This window comes from Lytechinus pictus, chromosome 3, assembly GCF_037042905.1.
Source record: "Lytechinus pictus isolate F3 Inbred chromosome 3, Lp3.0, whole genome shotgun sequence".
Classification (NCBI taxonomy): domain Eukaryota; kingdom Metazoa; phylum Echinodermata; class Echinoidea; order Temnopleuroida; family Toxopneustidae; genus Lytechinus; species Lytechinus pictus.
The window spans coordinates 65,739,105-65,762,862 of record NC_087247.1 but is presented as its reverse complement, the minus strand read 5'-3'; the positions used below and the strand labels follow the sequence as shown (position 1 = coordinate 65,762,862).

General features: G+C 34.7%; 1 protein-coding gene across 1 annotated transcript; it reads left to right on the top strand.

Moving 5' to 3' along the window:
* The first annotated feature begins 12,762 nt into the window (after positions 1–12,762).
* LOC129255403 (lysine-specific demethylase RSBN1L-like) lies at positions 12,763–21,840 on the top strand. Its single transcript, XM_054893756.2, has 5 exons — positions 12,763–12,877; positions 13,507–14,542; positions 15,175–15,348; positions 15,903–16,008; positions 17,582–21,840. Exons 1-5 carry the CDS (start codon positions 12,763–12,765, stop codon positions 18,263–18,265), a joined length of 2,115 nt encoding a protein of 704 aa, XP_054749731.1. The 3' UTR covers positions 18,266–21,840.
* The last annotated feature ends 1,918 nt before the right edge of the window (positions 21,841–23,758 follow it).

The window sequence follows — 23,758 nt, the reverse complement described above, 5'->3', positions numbered from 1 at the left end:
TGAACATGATGATTGGGAAGTGAGGGGGGGGGGGGGGCAAAAGCTAAGGCTAAGCACTAGTCTTTGGTCTTTGACTTTGTTTCCAAATAAATCTGCAGATTGAGTGAAATTGAGATGTTTGTGAAAAAAAATCAGGACCGGTCCGGGTGTTGTCTGTTGAGTTGAGAATGACGTAAAATTTACATGATGATGGGTGGTGTTATTATTTTATCATGTTTATAATGTATTTAGACTCTAACCCATATCATGCATGTCTGAAACAATCATGAGGTCTGAAATGTCTGAATCCTCTAGTCACATAAAGTTAAGTCTTAAGACTTGAATAAGACTAAGAGACTTTAAAAATGTAAAGCATGTAAAGTGCCAAATTTTTCATATCAACAGATCAAGCATAGGCCTAATTGGACCGAAACAAAAATATATTATGATTTGATATGGTAGTGGATCGTATTACCGAACACTTTTCATGAATTCAATCATATCAAACACTTTCACCATAAATACACAATTACCTACAAAATATAATAGGTAAAATTTGGCTGAAATCGTTTTTCCTTTTTACGATATTAGCTTCCAATTATTTATTTTTTACAAGTTCAAAATATTAAAAATGTGTATTCTGATTTGTTGAACTTTGTTTTCTATTAGTATTATACAGCCACTCACGCAAGCCGACTGTGTAGTAGAATTATGTGTGTTTGATTTTACATGCAATTACATATCAGCAATTTCATGTACTTCTGCACCTACCGTACATGTAGTTTAAATGACAAAAAATTATTTTTTATATTTTTTGATTAATTAATTATGCAAATAAGCATATGAAAGTTGCCCAATTTTTGTTTGTGTGTATGTTTTTGCCTTAACTCAACTGACCTACATTGTATACATGTAGCTTAACTTGGAAGTGTATATTTTGAATTTTTGGTGAGAGTATCATTTTTATATTAATAACAAATATCTACGAAAAAATTGCAAAAAATATATTTTTTTAATGTACTTTTTTGTCTCGCCCACCAGAGGTGAAGGCGAGACTTAGGGATCCAAATGTCGTCCGTCCGTCACAAACCTAATGACACATAACTCCACAACCATAAGTCGCTTTTCAACCAAACTTGGATGGTAGATGGACTTGGGGGACCTGCATGTTATGCTGCAGTCGGAGGTCACATGGTAAGGTCAAAGGTCATTTTCAGGTCAACGTTAAAGTTTACATGCAAGACTCTCTTATGACACCTAACTCTGCAACCGCAAGTCACTTTTTACCAAACTTGGATGGTAGATGGACTTGGGGGACCTGCATGTTATGCTGCAGTCGGAGGTCACATGGCAAGGTCAAAGGTCATTTTCAGGTCAACGTTAAAGTTTACATGCAAGACTCTCTTATGACACCTAACTCCGCAACCGTAAGTCACTTTTCAACCAAACTTGGATGGTAGATGGACTTGGGGGACCTGCATGTTAGGCTGCAGTCCGAGGTCACATGGTATGGTCAAAGGTCATTTTCAGGTCAACGTTAAAGTTTACATGCAAGACTCTCTTATGACACCTAACTCCGCAACCGTAAGTCACTTTTCAACCAAACTTGGATGGTAGATGTACTTAGGGGATCTGCATGTTATGCTGTAGTCAGAGGTCACATGGTAGGGTCAAAGGTCATTTTCAGGTCAACGACTTAAAGTTTACATGCAAGGCTCTCTTATGACACCTAACTCTGCAACCGTAAGTCTCTTTACAACCAAACTTGGATGGTACATGTAGATGGACTTGGGGGACGTGCATCTTATGCTCCAGTCGGAGGTCACATGGTAAGGTCAAAGGTCATTTTCAGGTCAACGTTAAAGTTTACATGCAAGACGCTCTTATGACACCTAACTCCGCAACCGTAAGTCACTTTTCAACCAAACTTGGATGGTAGATGGACTTGGGGCACATGCATCTTATGCTGCAGTCGGAGTTCACATGGTAAGGTCAAAGGTAATTTTTAGGTCAACATTAAAGTTCACATGCAAGACTCTCTTATGACACCTAACTCCGCAACCGTAAGTCACTTTTCAACCAAACTTAGATGGTAGATGGACTTGGGGGACCTGCATGTTAGGCTGCAGTCGGAGGTCACATGGTAAGGTCAAAGGTCATTTTCAGGTCAACGTTACAGTGTACATGCAAGACTTATGACACCTAACTCCACAACCGTAAGTCACTTTTCAACCAAACTTGGATGGTAGATGGACTTTGGGGGACCTGCATGTTATGCTGCAGTCGGAGGTCACATGGTAAGGTCAAAGGTCATCTTCAGGTCAACGTTAAAGTGTACATGCAAGGCTTATTATGACAAGTGTTATTCCATCCGAGTCATTTCACAATGAAGTTTCTATACAATTCTGTTGCATGCCCTCGCAAGTCATGATATTTCTGGTTATTTGTGGGCGAGACACAAAATTGCTTTTGCCTTGTATTTTAAAGTTTGTATTTCTTTGTTTTTTATTGCTTTTTCCAATGAACTTTGTTGGGGACCCTTTTGCGATCATAAATAGCATAAAATAAATCAATTTGAACCAACAAAAGTAAAAATAATTGTACATTTATGATTTTGGGTTGAAAAACACAATTTGCATTGACCTTGTTTATGGAATCACGTTTTTGAGCTATTTTGGGTCTGACATGCGCGTACAAAATGTTGCGTAATTTCGAAACCGCACACCTGGGCTTTGCAAATTTGGTCGCAAATGATGTGCAAGACTTGAAAATAAAAAAGTCAGGGAGCGGTGCGGTCAAAAACTTTAGCGCGATGGCGTAGTGACAAAATTTGTCAGGGGGGGCTCAAATTGACCCCCCCAGTTTGATAAGGGTTAATATTGCATTAGGGGCCTACAATAGACCTTAAATGCGCACTCATACCTAACTGAGAAACAAAACAAGCATGGCTTAAAAGACATGTTCAAAAGAGTACGAAATATATATATCTATTGTTTGAATAATTATTATTGGGGTAAGTTGGAACATGTTCCAAATAACCCCTCCAGTGTTGTTCCAACTAACCCCGGAGGCCCATTTGACATTTATAAGCTTACAGCACAAATTAGGGACTTAACTATGGCATATTAATAACCTTATTTTGTAGCTTGGTACAAGTGTCTATTATACCCTCAAACTGGCCAACTTGATCTATAAGCTTCTCTGAGATAATAAAACTTTTCTGAAAGAGAAAAAAATTACTCAGAAGGTGAAAAAACAAAAATTCCTTTCTAACTTTACCAGGCTTGTTGCACATGTGTTGTCTGTAATATGGTGGATGGCTTTTGATAATAGCAATAAATTGGGGGCAGTATTTAATTAATTTATTTAAAGGCGTTAAAGAAAATTACAATGTTTCAACTTACCCTGCGTTCCAACTAACCCCGATCTCCCCTACACACTACATGTACAGCCCCTTACTACACTCTCTCTCCCAAAACGACGGGCGTGCTTGCCGCCCAACAAGTGCTATACTAGCGGAGACTAACTTGGCCGAGATGTAGTTGGATCCAAAATGAGCTCCAAATTGATAGGAATAAATATAATACGTAATTTTCTCAGGATGGTCATTTGAAGTGGTATTCTACGCTGATATAACAATTGTGAGAAAAGTTTGTGGAATATGAGTTATGACGATTTTCGAGAATTAATCCTGATAATGATATTTTTTATAATCCATTTTTAGACTCAGAATAATTGCAGAGCACTGACTCGACTGAAATAAATGCGAATGTTTCACATTGAGCTCTGAATTTATATGAATGATTATTGGATATACATGTAGATTACCGGTATTGTTAAATTATTGGTAATGTCAGCAAAGTTATCATTTTATGTTGGAATATGGAAGCACTCTGGACGTCTCCGAGATAAAGAAGCACATTGCGCATGCGTGATTGATGACATAATTTTCCATTTATAAATTCTAATGCAGAGTTGGGCACAAACAAGCTTCAAATTGATGGGAATAAATATCAAACGTAATTTTCTCTGCGTTATATGTAAAATTGTATTCTATGGTGATATTACGATCGTGAGAAGAGTTTCTGCAATGACGATGTTTGAAAATCAATCATGACATGATATAATTTTTTACACAAGTGCAACCATCACTTGTTACGGAATTTGTGATGTCCGTCATTAAAAATGGAAACGAAATACAAATGATTCACATCAAGCTCTAAATTCATATTAATGATTATCATTTGCAAATTATTGTTAAAATATTACAATTAAATGATGTTCTATGGTCATAATAAAAAATATTGTTAATGAAAGCAAGATTTATTTCACGTTGATCGCGTCATGATTTTCCTTTCAGATATCAATTTTGATCTGGTTTGATTAAAGCACAATGCGCATGCGCGATCGATGACGATAAATTCCATTCATGAATTCATCATGCATAAATTATCTCAGCACGAACAGACGAGTGAGACTCGAATTAGGATCAAAATAAACTTCAAATTAATGGCGAATAGGTATCATGATTACACAATAGGTTTCATTTTGGGGAAATAGAAATCAAGTAAGTAGTAAAGTACTACGAAGGCGCAGCAAAAAGCTCATAGCTTGTTTTATCAAGCATAACGTCACTGCATCGTATGTAAACTTTGTTCATGCTGCCCGCGCCCCAGGCCGGCCCAAGACAGATTTCATTCATAAAAAAATGTGAGTGAGTGCCGTGGCTTCTTGCGCAAATACAGAACTTTAAGGGTGGGTATGAAACTGAAATTTTAGTGATTAAAACTTGTGCAGCGTCTGAGAACTTAGAATTAATGTGAGGCTGTGAGCATGGCAATAGAATTGTGTTCAATTATTTAATTGTTTACTTGTTTACAACTCCCACGCAAGTTTTATACAGATGCTACCGTTTACACTCCCTAAACCACATTTGTAATCGGTGTTCTGAAATGACGTTCAAAAACACTGATTCCGTCTCCGCAATGCAAGCATATAAACACACCCTGAGAAAGCCCAGTGTGCGACTTGCTTTGCTGAGTGCTGACAGTGTACTGTATTCCAATGTGCATCCCTTACCCAAGTACTTGTACATGTAGTGATCAACTCTAGGGACACATTGCTCAAGATGAGATGATACGTGCAGGTGCTTGGTTTTTGTCTCGCCTGCATAGCAGAGCGAGACTATAGGCGCCGCTCTTCCGACGGCGACGGCGGCGGCGGCGTCAACATCAAATCTTAACCTAAGGTTAAGTTTTTGAAATGACATCATAACTTAAAAAGTATATGGACCTAGTTCATGAAACTTGGACATAAGATTAATCAAGTATTACTGAACATCCTGCCTGAGTTTCAGGTCACATGACCAAGGTCAAAGGTCATTTAGGGTCAATGAACTTTGGTCAAGTTGGGGGTATTTGTTGAATTACTATCATAACTTTGAAAATTTATGGATCTAGTTCATAAAACTTGGACATAAGAGTAATCAAGTATCACTGAACATCCTGTACGAGTTTCAGGTCACATGACCATGGTCAATGGTCATTTAAGGTCAATGAACTTTGGCCGTGTTGGGGATATTTGTTAAATTACCATCCTAACTCTGAAAGTTTATGGATCTAGTTCATAAAACTTGGACATAAGAGTAATCAAGTATCACTGAACATCCTGTACGAGTTTCAGGTCACATGACCATGGTCAAAGGTCATTAAAGGTCAATGAACTTTGGCCGTGTTGGGGGTATTTGTTGAATTACCATCCTAACTCTGAAAGTTTATGGATCTAGTTCATAAAACTTGGGATATAAGAGTAATCAAGCATCACTGAACATCCCCTGTGAGTTTCAGGTCACAAAACCAAGTCAAAGGTCAGTTAAGGTCAATAAACTTAGGCCATGTTGGGGTAATTGTTGAAGTGCCATCATAACTTTGAAAGTTTATGGATAGAGTGAATGAAATGTGGACATGGGTGTAGTTGACAGTCATAAGTCTCCGTTCAAATGTCATTTATGGTCAATGAACGTGGTATTATGTCATTATATGAATGATGTTTTTGTGAATGATTATTTTATAGTAGTTTTCAAAGATAGCACTGCTGCTATATTAAATTGCGTAATGCAGGCGAGACTGTCAGAGGCGTTCCACTTGTCTTTTTATAAATGGGAAGTTTCTCAAATCCTTCACAAGATTTGTTTCCCGCCTCTGTACTCTCTCTACCTTCTTGGCATCTTCTGTGAATCTACCATTCCAGATGACACTCCCATATTCCAGATGTGGTCTAATTAATGTCTTGAAGAGATAAATGATAATATATTCACAATTGTAGTCAACAAAGATATTCATTCTGGTGTTTTTTTATAGTGGAATAACTGATCATTTACCCATTTTCCAAATAACCAACCTTTCTATTAAATTATACGAAGAACCAACCTCGTTATTCTACGTAAAACTTACAGATCCTCCAAGTTTAAGTTCATTTAAGAAAGATTTAGCTACTTTAGAATGGAATGAAGTATTCTCAGCATGTGATGTAGATAAGGCATATAACTCCTTTTTAAATCTATTTAAAACTACTTGTAAACAGAATTTGCTCCCCGTAAAATAAAGAAAAAGAATACCCCACGAAAACCTTGGGTTACCCCTTCACTTTTAAAATGTATAAATAAAAGGCATAGATTATATAAAATATTTTGTTAAAAAAGAAATAATATCAGTGAATATGAATATAAACAGTATAGAAATAAATTAAACTCCATTTTACAGTCTGCAAGGAAAAACTATTTTTTGATTTATTACAAAAGAATAGAAATAAGATGTCTAAAACCTGGGAAGTTATTAATAATCTATTAGGAAAGAAAAGAATATGTCAATATCCTAGTTATTTTTTAAAAGAAGAAAAAAAGTTAACAGATCCTCAATCGATAGTAAGTGAATTTAATTTATATTTTTCTAGCATTGCTGTCACAATTAAATCTCAACATATTAAAAACCATAAGTGCCATTTTAGTTCTTTTTGAAAGTCCCTTGCAATAATTACATATTTTTTAACCCAACCAATGAATCAGACTGAGGTTTTAAATATAGTTAGATATATAAATTCTTCCAAAAGTCAAGATTTTGAAGGACTAACGCAATATACATGTATTATTAAACATGTTATTCATTTTATTGTTAGACCCATTGTACATATTTGTAATCTGTCCTTTTTATCTTCTGGTAAGGTTCCTATGAATTTCAAAGTAGGAAAAATCATACCCATAGTTAAAAAAGGGGATCCCCATATATTTTCTAACTATCGCCCTATAACTTTGCTCCCTTGTTTTTTCTAAGATATTAGAAAAATTGATTTACAATAGGGTTTTTAATCATATTAATAAATATAATCTCCTTGATGACTCTCAGTACTACGGTTTTAGAAAACAATCCTCCTGTGCACATGCTTTAATTGACCTTCATGATTACATCCAAAATAAATTAACAAACAAAGTTCATACATTAGGCTTATTTCTTGATCTATCTAAAGCGTTCGATGTCATCAACCATGATATTCTCCTTTATAAATTACAGTTTTTGGTATACGTGGTGTAGCCTTACAGTGGTTTAAAAATTATTTGAGTAATCGTTTCCATTTCACATGTTATAATAATTTTGTTTCCGATAGAAAGAGGATCCAGTGTGGAGTCCCACAGGGCTCTATACTGGGTCCTCTCCTTTTCTTGATCTATATAAATGATCTGAGCTCTTCATCCTTTATTTCGTTTTATACTGTTTGCCGACGACACCAACTTAATTGCATGTCATAAAGATTTCAATAGATTAATATTACAGGTAAATAGAGAATTAGAAAATGTTATACAATGGTTTGATGCTAATGAATTAATTATAAACAATGACAAAAGTTAACGTGTGTATTATATTTTAATAGAAAATCCCACCCATATAATTGTAATAATATTAGAATACTAATAAACCATGTTAATTTGAATGTGTGTACTTCAGTTAAATTTTTAGGAATAATTCTTGATGATACTCTATCTTTCCAGGACCATCAACAATATATTGCAAACAAAATATCTAAAAACATTGGTATCCTCCGTAAATAATGTGTATCCCTACCTCAAAATGTATTATTTATGTTGTATAACTGTTTAATTTTACCATACTTATATTATTGTACCATTACCTGGGCAGCAGTGGGGAAAACCAACTTAGAATCTTTATACAAACTGCAAGAGAAAGCTCTTACATGTAGAATATGTACAAATTCTCATTTTCAAGCTCACTCTCTTCCTTTATTTTTTAGGTTACGAACACTTACGATTTATACATTCCAAATTGCCATAATGATGTTTAATGTTAATAATGGTATTGCACCTGAAATAATTTGTCAAATGTTTACTCTTAATAAATCTATCCATTCCCATAATACCCGCTCACGAATGTATAAAATACCATTACCCAAAGGTTTTATCTCAGTCCTTACTCAACTCTTTTAGACACAACGGTACCCGTATTTGTCATGCACTACTTTGTCATCTTTTAAGGCAGGGCGCGACAAACCTTGCCCGGGGCAAGTGAAAATGATGTGCGGGCAAGCATTTCTCAAAGTCACTTGCCCGATCGGGCAAGTGGTTGTTTTGGAAATAAAATATCAGTAGACCTTCTAAATTTTAATATCTTTTGGATAATCACAACTATCTCTCAGATTATGTCAAACCAGTAAAAAAAACAGTGGATACTGATGTGAAATCAGCGCCAATTACCAATAATTTATCGCCAGGTACCTCGTTCGAAAAACCGTGCCATCGCATCTTACGTTCTATAAGTGCAATGACTACGCATGCGCTACTTGAGCAATTTGCCGATGCAAAAACCACCAAAAGTGGCTAAAATTTAAATTTCACATTTTGCAAAAATCCATGAAATGGCCATCTATTTTCCATATTACCTTGAAATTGTTTTGATTTAGTTGGAAACTACTGAAAAAATGAATAATATTCAGCTCTTTCTTGACTCTCTTTCTTTACTCTGATTTCTGATGATGTTACACTCTGTAAATGTTTTTTATTATTGTGGTCCCACATGTAGACTTTCATGTTGACCAAGTGTAAAACGATTAAACGATACGATCAAGGATCAATGCTGCAACACCATGAAAAAAAAAACCCATGAAAGTCTACATGCGGGACTACAATGAAAAAAATATTGACCGAGTGTAACATCATAAAATAATGAAGAAAATACAAGAGAGATGTGAATATTCTTAATTTTCTTGATAGTTTCCAACTAATTTTTAAAAAAAATCAAGGAAATATGGAAAATAAATGACCATTTCATGATGCAAAATTTGAAATTTTAGCCACTCCACTTTTGATTTTTTTTTTTTACATCATAAAACGATCTTTTTCAGAGTCAATAAAGAGCTGAATATTTTTCACTGGCTTTCTTTATAGTTTCCAACTAAATCAAAACGATTCTAAGGAAATATTGCAAACAGATAACCATTTCTTGGATTTAAAGATGCAAAATATGAAATTTTAGCAACTTTTGGTGAAGGTTTTTTTTAAACCTTAAATTAAGCCCCATTTATAAATAGCGAAATATATTCAAAATAAACGTAATGACTCAGGCCTACGTTGCTGAAAATATACTTTCAAATGTGTGTTCTTTTATACTGTACATGATTCTCAATTGTTGTTATTTTGTATGACCTTTAGAAATAAGAGTAGTGCTGTCATAATAAAAAAAATTATAAAACAAATGGGGCAAGCAGTTTTTTCTATCGGGCAAGCAATTTATTTTGCCCGACAGAGCAAGTGACAATTTTTTTTTTGTAGAGGCCTATTTATTGAAGAGACAGCTCGTCTCTTCCTATTCCTTGTAACTCTTTATTTTAAGTACCTACATTATGTATCATGCGTGTCATGGTGTGTGTGCGTGTGTGTGTGTTTTTGTATTATATTGTAACATGTTCAACCAGGTGTTTCTTTCCCTGTTTTGGGGGACTATGACTTACAAGTTTTTTTAACTTTCATATTAGTCTCCAATTTCATTCATTAGATTAAAATCTCGATTGTTTCATGTTACTTTGTATATATATAATTGATGATATTTATGATTGAAATAAATAAATTGAATTGAAAAAATTGAAGAAAAAAAAAGAGAATTGGCAAGGTAGTTTTGTTAATAGCTGAGTGAAAGTTAGAACTCTTCACATCCTCAAGCAGCTTGTATGCCTTGTTAACAGCTAAAGACCCATGCTGATGAAATTTCATTTGGTTGTCGATTGTTACTCCCAATTCTTTTTCAGTAGTTACTGATTTCATGTAGAGTGTAAAATTTTGCTTCTGGATTATTCCTTCCAATGTGTAGGATTTTACATTTACCACTGTTTAAAGGCAGCTTCCATTTCTCTGAATATATTTGCAGTCTATTCAGGTCATCTTGAATGTTGTTGATCTTTGATAAGTCACTATGTTGTAAAGTATCATCAGCAAACAAAGGCACAGTGCTTTTGTTGACAGCACATGATAGGTCAATGATATTGATAAAGACTAAGAAGAGTATACATATATGGACCCCTACGAAAAACAGCATTTGCTGATAGGATGTTCAATCCCACGAGTGGAAAATAAATAAATAAAATAAAATATTGGACCAAGATGCTCCTTTGTGGTATTCCACTTGATACTGGAGACCATGGAGATAGTTACTTGGGGCAGTTTCTCAACATCTGAACAAGTTAGTCATATCTTTATCCACCAACCACGGAGTTGTTCCAATCTTACTAAACCTGTTTCACAAACAGATTCCTAAATAGAATCCCTTGATATTGTTACAATCAGTAGAAAGAGCAAACGAGACGTAGCCTTAGTCACAAAACAGCTTAATTTTCAAAAAACAAAATTATTATAAAACTGCAATTATTGTGATGAATTGGGAAGCATCTCATCAAAATAATAGCAGAGGCAAAATATGCACCACACAATCACACATACTTAAACCACGAAGATTGGAGCATTAAATTGCTGAGAAAAAGAAATTGTGAATAATTCATGTCATGACTAAAAATCACATGTGGACGTTGAGATGGGTACCCCTGGGATATCAAATTTTAATAGTTTACGGAAGTAAAATGTAAAGGTTTTCTTTGTAAAAGGATTATAATTACACATTTTTTTATGATTCCAAACATCAAAATGTAGTGTAACATAAATTGATTAAATCTTTAGATACCAATACAGATGATTTGACAAATACTATGCAGTAATTAGAGATAGAATTTATCAAAATTTTGATAAGGGTCTGAAAACAGTCCAGTTACGGATGGTGTGACGTGGTAGAATCTATATCAATTCGATTATTTTACTAAACCCCTCAAAAAGAGTTTGGAAATATGAGTTTGGCCATTTATTTCTCCCAACTCCCAATTTTACACAATTCATATTTGATATTCAAAAGATCCCGATCTTTGTTGTCCCGATCGTGGCAGAGGTCTTTGGGAAAGGGTTAGCGGACAAGTAGCTCACTCTCTCAGATTTAGTTAAGAAGTTAGACTTACAGTGAATGATGGTGTTGAGAAAGGGGCCCATGTTCACCTCTACTTGTTGAACTCTTCCTGTCAGAAATTCTCACATCAAGATAAGAAGTTGGCCCAGAATTCTGTGTTCTTCTGGTTAATGTAGAAGCCTTTCATGGGAACACTGTCAAATGCTTTGCAAAAATCTATGAAGTACAACACATTGATTGGTTTCCCTTCATCTTGTATCTGTGTCCATTCTTCAAGCACATACTGTACATGTACATGTACAGAAGCTGTGTGGAACATGATTGTCCATGGATGAATCGGATCCTTGTTGGTTGTAATAAAGCAATTGGTTATTTTGCAAATGATCTACCACAACATTTCTCACAATCTTACATTAGCTTTCCTGCTACTGATGTAAGACTCACCGGTCTATAGTTTGATATTTATGCTCTATTCCCTTTCTTGGGAAGACAAACTACATTTCCTCTTTTCCTGTCACATGGGATTTTACCTTTATGCATTGACTTGTTGAATATCATTGTTAGTGGTTCTGCGATAACTTCACACAACTCCTTCAGCACTTAAGGATGGATCCCGTCCGGGCCAGCCAACTTATTCACATTCAAGGTTTTGATAATTTTCATACCCATGATATCGGCATGGCTTGAGGGGTTAAAAACTTAAGGTCAACTCTGCACTTTAGACAACTTGGCCTTGCTGTTAAATTACCATTATAACTTTGAAAGTTTATGGATCTAATTCATAAAACTTAGACATAAGAGTAATCAAGTATCACTGAACATCTCATGCGAGTTTCAGGTCTCATGACCAGATTCAAAGGTCATTAAAGGTCATTGAACTTTGGCCATTTTGGAGGTAAATTAGATTGCTGTCATAACTTTTAAAGTTTATAGATACAGTTTATAAACTGTGGATATAGGGGTAATCAAGTATCACTGACAAGTCTTAGGTCGCATGATCAAGGTCAAATGTTATTTCTTGTCAGTAAACGTAGTATTGTATCATGTGAATTATGTTTTTTGTGAATAATTAGTTTTCAAAGTCAGCACTGCTGCGATATTGAATCGCGTGCATGATCTGCGACTCATGCACGCACCTTTTGTTTTTGCCATAGCAACTGAGAAAATGATGCTAACTACTGCGTATGTGCATTGCATATCATGTACACATCGGTATTCTGATGTCTGATTGGCTGGAAGATGGATTGAGCTTGTGATCCAGTTGTAAGGATTCAACATGTCAAAATCATTACGATTTTTCTTGCGCTTTGTCTACGACTCTCAAGCTAACAAGAGCTGTGTCGTCACATCTCCCCTCACTCAGTCGCAAGCCAGTCAGGTAGACCAGTCAGGTAGTAAGGTGTGCGGTGGCCTTTAGATAATCAGCAGCAATTCTGCAGTGGAGTAACTTTAATGGCAAACAAACAATAAACATGGCCACACCTACATGTATGCACTTAAAATATAATGTTAGGGGCCAATAAATTCAAGCAAGAAAATTGAGAAAAATCCTGCTGCTAGGTACAGTTATTTCCGTAGCTCTTCTTTGTTGATTACCGTAAAGGTTTGGAAATATTTAGTATCATGTAAAAGTAGTTTTGATATATATATAGGCCTTTGATTGGTTGATATTCATAGTCTTTGAGGACTCTGAATTTCTTTATTTAGCAGTCCACCTGTCTGTGCTGAAAAATCAGGGAAGGTCAATTGTAAAAACTACCTTGTAATGGCTCGGCCCTAATAATTATAATGGATAGCTTTATTTCACAGGATACTAGAAAATATATATTCCACTCGTTTGGACCAATATTACACTCATCTGTGAATGGTGAAATATTGGCGCTAGCTCTTGGATTATCTCTAGGCATCCAATTATGAGCCATCCGATATACTTTACATATTAAGAATATTGGTTGAATGAAAATTGTTACTGAAACAATGAGTATTGAAAACAGTTTTCTATTTATTTATTTCATTCCAGCTGAAGGGAAACCTATCATCACTCAAGGAACATCTACCACACCACCTGCCAGGATTGTGAAAAAGGATGGGTTATGTGAGCTCAAGCTCCATATAAAAAAATCTGACATCATAACTCACAAACCCAAGAAACACCACAAGCATCACCGCCATCACAGAGGGCACCATCACCATCGTCACCACCATCATCAAGCTCATGAACATCAGAAAGGTGATGCTGACAAGGAGCATTCCGGAGTATCAAATATCCCTGTCTCACCCCAAGTTTCATCATCTCCTTCGCCCTCACCCATGAAGCAGACTCCTCATTCAGAGCCAGAGTCTCCTTTATTCTTCAATAAGGACAGAAGCCCTGAATACAAGCTCTTAAATCAGTTCTTCATAGACAAAGAGTACAGTGTGGATGTCTCTAATAAAGACTCTGGTCAGGAAAAGAAGTCAAAACTTTCAAAGTACATTCACATTGAGCACCAACCAAATGGTGATGCTTCTGTTGTTCATGTTTATGCTCAGGAAATTGCACACTTGAAAGATGATGATATGAAGCAGTTGGTTGAGGAATATTTTGAGCTTGTCTTTGGGGAAAAAACAGAAGGTGTTACTGAACATGTGATGGGGATAGTGCATGATGCTGCCACATATATGCCAGATTTCATTGGTTATTTTGCTGCCAAGCATCCACAGACAATTGTCAAACGTGAGCTTATGGGAAAGTCTGATATTGTATCCACCACAATGCCTGAGTACTATGCTGAGGTACAGAAGACATACTGTAATGGCACCTGCAGGTCAGGGCCACTCTTGCAAATGAGTCTAGTGGGTACAGTCAATGAGGAGGTCGGAGATTACTTTGAACACTTTCTGTGTATGCTGGAGGAGAATCCATTCTTAAAGCATTCCATGCCTTGGGGTCCCATGTCTGCAGTTAAGATGGAGTCCAGGATAGAGAGTAATGATGGACCAATCTTATGGGTTCGTCCTGGTGAGCAACTTGTACCTCCAGCTGATTTACCAAGATCACCAATGAAGAAAAGAAGGTGAGTTGCACATACAACAGTGTAATGGTTTAGCAAGTGTGTTTTTATACAGATATTTAATTATTTAGCTACTAAAATATTGAATAAGAGATTTTCACTTGAGTTGCAATTCAAAAAAATAATTATTTCAGTTTGAACTGAATTATGTATTTATACATCTTAACAAACTTAATGGAAATAATTGGAAAGGAGAAATTTCATCCTTTATGCAATCATGATAATGCTGTACAGTTTTACTTTCATTTGTAAATTGGGTAGGATTTTAAAGTTATCTGTCTTAATAACATTGAGTTTACTCTTTGTGTGACATTATTGAACATGAAATTCAAGACAACATTGATTGTGTCATTCCAAAGACAATTCATCCCGAGCTTTATCAGTCAGCTTAATGCAATCGTACCTGTTTGAGTTAATTTATCCAATGAATAGAGAGAATTGTATGGTTTTATTGGTGCCTGACCATACCCCAGCTTTGCCATATCTGCTCTGGGGCTTGATGGCCTTGTTTGAGAATTGGTTCTCATATTGATATGACCCAGTCTTAAATTACAATACAACTATTCCAGATAGTACTCTTGCAATTCTTTTTATATACCGGTATTGAAAATTTATTGTGACTCTTTTTTTAATAGAACTGGCCTGAATGAGCTGAAGAATCTTCAATACCTACCTCGTGTATCCGAACCTCGGGAAGTACTGGTAGAGGATAGAACCCGATGTCATGCTGACCATGTTGGCCAAGGATTTGATAGGGTCACTACAGCTGCTGTAGGAGTCCTCAAAGCAGTACATGTCAATGATTATGGGTGAGCTAACAATTCTATTTTTTATGTTTAAAATGTCAACAAATGTCAGACCTGTTAATCCACCAAATTTATATTGCTCCTGTGGAACTTATTGATGAGATGCAGTATTCAATGTGATTGTTGTGAATGAACAACCTACAATACTCCAAATCAGATACAGTACATACTTGCTGCTTTATTGAGCATGCCTCTTACATATAAAATGCAAAGGAAATTTTATATATTTATAACTGTTGTTCTTTCGTTTGTTTGTTCATTCTTTGAATGGAATTGAATTTGATTTCATTTAATTGCATTGCTTGTAAGCACTCACTTATTTAATAGGTGTGATGGCTCACAATTTGAAACTCGGTCCCCTAATGATCCATGTTATTACAGACCTTTATTCTTATTGCAAAGTCCCTCAGAGACAACCTAAAGCAATTAGTTCTCTCATTGCTAATGATGTTTTTAACTTGCTGACCAACAAGCCCTCTTGCTTTCTTGGCAGGTTGAATAACTTCCACCAATATTGTTTTTCATTCATATGACAATCATTTTATTTCAACATACAGGGGACCTAACAGAGAAGTGAAAGATGTGATTGCATTCCATTCAGCTAGTTTTATTGATGTCACAGAAGCTATGCAGCTAGATTTACACGAACCTCCAGTTTCACAGGTTAGTTCAGGAGAAAAATAATGTGAACTCCATAATATAGATGGGACTAAATGGCAAGTTAGACCCACCCACCTAAAGCATAATCCACTCTCTGTTCTTTGTGATTTGACCCCATCAATACTATGAGATTCCAGAGTTCTTTAAACAGAGTAATCTGTATCTGGCGAAGTCAAAAGCAATGCTAAGATACCAAGGCACCTGTGCTGCAGCTATCCAATATAAAGCTCTCATGAATATATTCATGCTGCAGTTCAACAGTTCATCAGAGAAAACATGGCATTGTAAAGAAAGCACATAAGATTATAATCGATATGGTTACCAAAATTTGTGTGAGAACAACAGGTATTTCCTTAGCCTGGGTCAGGCAGAAAATGTAGTTCATGAGGAAAGGAAAAAGAACTATTATTTTTTCAGTGAATTGTTCACATCTTAATTTTGTTTTGTCATCACTCATTTGTCTGATTGGCTACCTGGTGTCCTTATTGCTAGAGCTCATGTGAGTACTTAGTTGACCAGGCTTGTCCCTTCAATTGTTTGTGAGCAGCAAGTTGGATGACACCAGGCCCCATCAGGATGTAGCCATGAATTCTGATGAGTGATGTAGAATTTTTTTATGTACAAGCAAATATTTGTAACTTTTGTATAGTGTCATTTTTTTTAATGGGGTTTAGGTTAATATGTAGATTCCTTTTTTATTTACTAAATATACAAGAGAACTGTTGTGATTACAAAATTAATATGACAAAGATGACACTACAAATGCAATGGTTATAGCAGTCCATGAAGTGAATCAGATGGTGGCCAGAGAAATGTAGAGCAAACTTGAGAAGATGGGTATCTGTTTCATATGATAGTGATGGGTTAGCATGATCATTTTTGTAAACCGGGATCTGATGGTGACACTCCAATCGGAGCACGTACTGTGCACTATATAAAAATAAGTTAAAATTCTTAACTTGCGTATGCCTAGATCTTATTAATTTCACTTTTTACATTAACATGTGATTTGACTTGATCATAATTCAAGTATTAAATATGCAAAATAGTGTTGCTTCAGTCGATGCTCTTTCCATCAATAATGATAAATTAAAAATCTAACTTGGTTTAGATCTTCATGCAATGAATTTTACTATTCAAGTCAAAATTTTTGGTGTAGCCCACCATACTTATTACAACTTTGCCGCTCTCCTCGAGGTGGTGCTAAGCTATGGTGCCATCCTTGGTAAATAAAAATAGTGTGGCCTCACGACCGGATAACTTAATAATGCTTGAGGCTGATAAATTCTGGCGAGAAATTTTAGAAATCCTGCAGGCAGATTGTCTTACCAAAGTTTCATTTTGGTCATTTAAGCTTTGAAATTCATTCACATAAGAATTTTACTTGAATGATAAAATTGATTGCATTCAAATTCAAATCAGTTTAGACTTTTAACTTGTTTTTCTTTGGTGCACCTGTTCTGACAAAGTCAAATTGGTTCCCATTGGTTACCGACAGAAACTGAGGTGCCAGACTGTACCAAACTGAAAGAAATGTATAGGCTAGCATTTTTTTCTCATATCTGTTTATTTGCAGTGTGTTCAATGGGTGGAGGATGCGAAGTTGAACCAGTTGAGAAGACAAGGAATACGCTATGCTAGAATCAGACTGCGGGATAATGATATCTATTTCATCCCAAGGAACGTTGTCCATCAATTCAAGACCATCTCCGCCTGTACCAGTATTGCTTGGCATGTCAGACTCAAGATCTACCATCCAGAAGAAGAAGATGAAAGCAGTGACCAAGAGGCTCTCAAACAGGGAGAGAGTCAAGCTGAGAGTACCGAGATATCAGAAGGAAAGACCAAGGACATGACAGTAAATTCAGAAGCTGTGGAGAAGAGAGAAGCAATGGTAAAAATGGAAGCAGTAGCCAAGACAGAAGAAATGAAGAAGATAGGAGTGAAAATGGAAGCACCAATAAAGCCTGAAGCAGTGGCAGAGTCCATAGATGTATTCATGAATAATGTTGAAGATATGGATACAAGTGAAGCTATTTTGAAGAAGGTTGATGTAAGAAAGGAAGGAATATCTAAGGAGCTTGAGATTGACCAAAAGGATGCTCAGATAGTGATGGATTCTAACACTGTATATCCAGTTTCAAACGAAGTGGAGGCTCCTATGGAAGCAATAAATGAGCAAACAGCTCCTGAACCAGAGCTTTCCAAGATCGAATTTGAAAGCGAGCCAGTGCAAGACAATACCACGCCTACGTTTTAAACCTGAGATTAAGTGATTTGTAGTTTCGAGGAGCACAGTGCATCTGATTAATAGAGAATATCTTCCACTTTTCTAGGTATCCTTTAGCTTTTTGTGGTGTTCTATTTTCTATGCTTTTTATTTATAACTCCTGATGAGTGCTATTCATTGCTTTGATGGATGAATGGATGGATGGTTGGATTGGATTGGTGGATGGATGGATGAATAGATTATAAGTAATCTTCTCAGGTATTATCTACCAATTACATGCACATGATGTGTCTTTGTAATGTGTATCAGTGTATTTATTATTTACCTTTTCAATCCAGGGGAGTTGGTAAATTCTACTGAGCTGAAATTTGAGTGCTTTTTTTCTTTGATCTCATCAGATAACATTATACACAATGTAATTCCAATAAAATACAATCATTGATTTTACGATTCGTGTCATTTTGATCTTGGTGTACATGTAGGTAAATACAAAAAATTAAAATATGTATTATTTTCTTCAAATTATGGACTTTCACATTTTTATTTGACAAATCCACCATGGATGAACATATACAGTGTACAGTAACGCTCAAGATTCTGTTGCATAATAGTTTATTCAAGTTGCTCCCAGGTTGTGAACCTGGACCAGGTACAGTGCTACATTTTAAAATTTGAATAAATTTAAAATTTCACCATTCTAAGAAAATATATTCAGAGTTTCTGATGTATGCTCCCACTTTTGTTACATATGATTAAAAAACAGTCAATTCTTGCCTCCTTTTATCAGTTAGTTTTCTATGTGTAAACCCATGGCAAATAGGTATAGAGATTTTTCTTTCTGCTTTTAGACAGGCCTCTCATGATATGGGACGAAAAAAGAGAGGCTGTTTTCAGAAGATTCTTGAAAGTGATCCAGACAAATACAAAAAGATTGATTGGTATTCAACATGGCTCCTCATTTGATGAGTTATTCAGCTTTGTTCTGCTTGAAAATGAAGTGAAAATTTATTGATACCATTAATGAAAACATAAAGTTCAAATTAAGAGTGAAAAATAACTGTTCATTCTAGTAATTGTAAGGTTACTTGTATTCTTTTGTATTTTTTTAAAGGTCAAGTCCACCCTCGAAAAATGTTGATTTGAATAAATAGAGAAAAATCAAACAAGCAAAATACTGAAAATTTCATCAATAATTTGACAATAAGGACCAACTTGACTGAACCGTATAGTATTAAAACAATGCTTATTCCACATGTTCAGGAAGGTATTAATCTTTTTTTCACTTGACAAAGAGGAGAAAATTAGAATATCTCATATGTATTTTCATATGATAAAATACAAAAGAAAGTGAGTGGATGAAATCATCAGTCTCCTCATTTGCATACCGACAAGGATGTGCATATATATAACTGTTTTGTGAGATTAAACAAAACCTTAAAATGTCATTACTTTCTTATCTTACATCCAATTTTGATGAAATTAATTGTTATGCTTGTTGGATTTTTCTCTTTTTATTCAAATCAACTTTTGGTTGGCATGGACTTGTCCTTTCAGGATATGCAGTTCTAAACTCAAGTACACTGAACTTACAGAACAGAAAGTAGTCTTGAGTTGGAGAGTATTTGATAATTTTTCCAGTGTCCTGTTAATACAATCATAATTCACCCAGAATCCTTCTACAGTGCATATCAAAAAAAAGTTTACGCTTTGAAAAAGCCCTGGGAATTAAAAAATATACAACATGTGGGTAATTTTTTCACATATAATCTTAGGTTTGGGTCTCATCTATCCAATGAAAGTAAAAGTTTTGACAGAATGTTACACTTGAGTGAGCACTGTCCATTTTTGTAAAGCTCGCAGAAATCTGTTTGCGCAAAAATGCTTGTTTTCACGCTGTGTCAAGGGGAAAGGGCAAAAACAAACTTACCTTCGAAACATTTCTCATACATTTCCCTTGCACTTTAAGTCAATTGAAATAAAACGGATTTTACATTCAAGAATTTTGTTAGGATTTTGCCACCCAAATTGAAATTTCAACACTTAGTAAGCACAACCTTTACCCTTTTTGTGCCAGCTTGATTTGAGGACAACTGAATCTAAACAAAAGTTTATATCAGACATCTCCAGCATTTTTCACTAAGTTTTTATCATTTAAAGTGGGTTTACATTTCATTTTTCATTTAATACTTGTTTCTCCAGTCTCCACACTTCTTCCAAGCTTGACAATGATTAACAAAATGAAAATCAAGCCTAAGCCATTTCATGTAAATCACAGCTCAGTGTAAAGCAAATAGCGTCACGATGGCCTCGGTGTGTGGGGCGTAATGCACTCTTCAAAGTGTTTTGGGCAAGGAAACAAGTTTAAAAAGGTAAAAGATATCTTCAAATCAATTTTACTAGCTAAATTCAACATGTTCTTCATGATTAAGGTCTACTTTTATTCCCATAACTATTTCAAAGTTTTGCGCAAATCATTTTTCACAAACTTTTCAAAAGTAAGTGGTGCTCACTCAAGCGGAAATATTTTTCGACAGTTATATCGTCATTTGCTTAAATGGATCTGTACCAATGTTAAAATGTGGAAAAATCTTCAGGATATTACAAATGTATAATTTTACAGGATTTTTTCTAAGTGTAAACTTTTTTTTGATACGCACTGTAGAATAAATTATGGTGTTCGTTGTGTGTATTTCTATATTAAATTGCATTCGCATGTGTATTTTCTAATCATAAATAATCTTATGTACACTGTATTACCATTGGAAATATAAATCTACATGTAGTAGATAATCAACCTGCATGGTATGCTATAAGTTTAGGCTACATTTAATGATTATAATATATTGTAGATTTCTTTTTTTTAATTTTCTTTTCATTATTTTGTTTAAATTTACTTTGCGAAAATAACGTCTAACTCATTGTAAAACAATTTTAAAATTCCTTGTGAAAACATTTTAAATTTTCTTCAGAGTACAAAGAGACTGATTTGATAGTGGTACAGTATATTAAAGCATTCTTTACTCTGCTCAAGGTATGTTAACACATTTATGTTTTCTTGTCTTGTTTCAATGCAGCTTGTTGAGTGTTAGTGGATCATATATTAATTAGATTAATCTATTTTGATTGATTGCAATTTGCATCACCATGCTACTTGTTACCCAATATCAGGCCTCTTGTCTTTTCAATGTACATAGTACACCTGGTTATCAATTCAATGTTTTTTGTATGATTCATTTAATTGAATGTGCCTGAGTGTTTCCTTGCATGCTGTGTTCTTACACTTCTCTGTAGGGGTTTCATCCTCTAGTCTTAACTTATTAATGCATCTAATATTCTGCCTAGGAACACATAATTTTGATTAATTTTAGATATGTATACACTTGTGCATGTAGGTTTACATCACTATTATTGACCTCAATACATGTATAGTTGAGTTCGTTTAACAGTTGTAGATTATTCTTTCTTGATTGAGAACATGTACAGCTGTACTCTGAAGTCTGAATTAAGAAACTTGTGAACAAAATTTGGATCTGTTTTGAAATATAATTTTAGTTAGATTTTGACTTAGTATTCAGAAAATAACATTGTATCTCAATAATATCACACTTCTTTGTTTCCTTTTTTTTGTCTTTTCTTTTTTTTCCTTGGTCATGGACCCCAGCCCCCCCCCCTCCATTTGTGAGTAGGGCTATATGATATGATGATGATACTGTACCCAAATTTCATTGTATTGACATTTCAGTGAATTTCAATGAATAGACCATATGTATATGACATACATTATCACAGGTATATTGACACCTGCAAACATGTATATCTCAAGTTGATCATTGACATCAGGCCATACAGCCCAGATATACAGTACTAATCTAACTCACCTGGGTTGTATTGTTTCATCTCTAACCCCTTACCCCTCCCCCCATGATTTTGTCTGTATGCAAGGCTATTACTGTGCTAAAAGATCTTGTCATCTTCAAAACATGAATACATGGAGTATATATGAACATTTTGTGTGACAATTATTCATGGGGAATCGCAACTTATTGTCCTATTTAAGGTGGTGATAACCAAGTCCCTAAATAATATGCAATATCATTGTGCGGTTGCTACTCCTTTATGATACAGACTTATGCAAGTGTATTTTGTTTATTTCACATTCAAATACAATGGTGTTTTTTAGTTGTTGACAATCACCCTCTTCAGAGTAAATCTACATTGTACATTATAGAATTCCATAGAAGTCTTTGTAATCTTTTTCTTTTTTTACACATCTTTAATTAATTTCCTAGGCACATTCATTAATGTACTTTTTGCCATCTTATATTTGCACCTACAGTGAACACATGTGCAATTGTTGCTTCAATTGAAAACTAACTTATTTTTGTTTATATACTGAAAATATAAATACTGGTACATGTGGCTGCTATATTTGTACATGTCAAATGCTTAATGGACATGTAGGTTCATACAAGTCCTTCATACTATTATGTAACCGTACAGTACATGCCCATCCTTGAATTTATTGATTTCTTATAATGGGATATTTCCTCTAATCCGTTTGTACAGCTACCTTTAATAAGCGCATTGTAACTACAATGCACATCAACCCCAACATCAGAAATTGACCAACATATTTATTGAATATCTTAGGCATATTTATTGAAACTCTAATTTATTTATAATATATTTCCACTTTACCTATTTAGTAGCAAAATCTATTTTCAATGTGTAAAATATTTTTGGATGCTAATAATATATTTTCAAAATAGAATGAATGTAATGTGCTTGCATCTCAATGATTGGAAATGGTGTGGTACATGTCTGTCTTGTTTTCTTTCTTTTTTTCCATTTATTTATTTTATTTGTTGGTGTGTAAAAGACATGTTTATATTAAAAAGGTCTTAATTAAAGAAAATAACCTGCGGCTTGATGTGTGTTGTATATAATAATCTTCACATTGATTTTTGAAAAAATGAAAGAAAAAAATCAGATTCATGCAAACACTTTTCTGATAACTGACTGCAAAATCAAAATTTAATTCATTTCCTGTGGATATTGATTGTAACAATGGAGTATATGGAATAAAATAGGGATGGTGAAGGTGTTTCCAGACATTTTATTTTTCAGTTTTTTAAAGAACATTTAATGATTTTTAGGTGCAATTCTTTATGGGCTTTATTTTGAGAAAAAGGGACCTTACTGCTCAGAATTTTGTAATGTCAAGACAGTGTTAACCAACCCTTTTAAAATATTAGCATTCATGCAATGAGCATTTACAGTATAGTTTTGTAAACACATTTACCTGTATAGTGAACAAGTTACTTGATACTCATATCATAAAGGCTTGATTGTTTTTATATAAACTATGGGGAGGGACAATTATTTTTCTAGACCATGACATTTAAGACTGAACGCAACTTATTATTATAGGAAACATTAATGTTTGGAGTTAGATGGAAATATTCATCAAGCCACATTCAAAGCATATCCTTGTTATGAATCAATGTATTCATCCACATACAT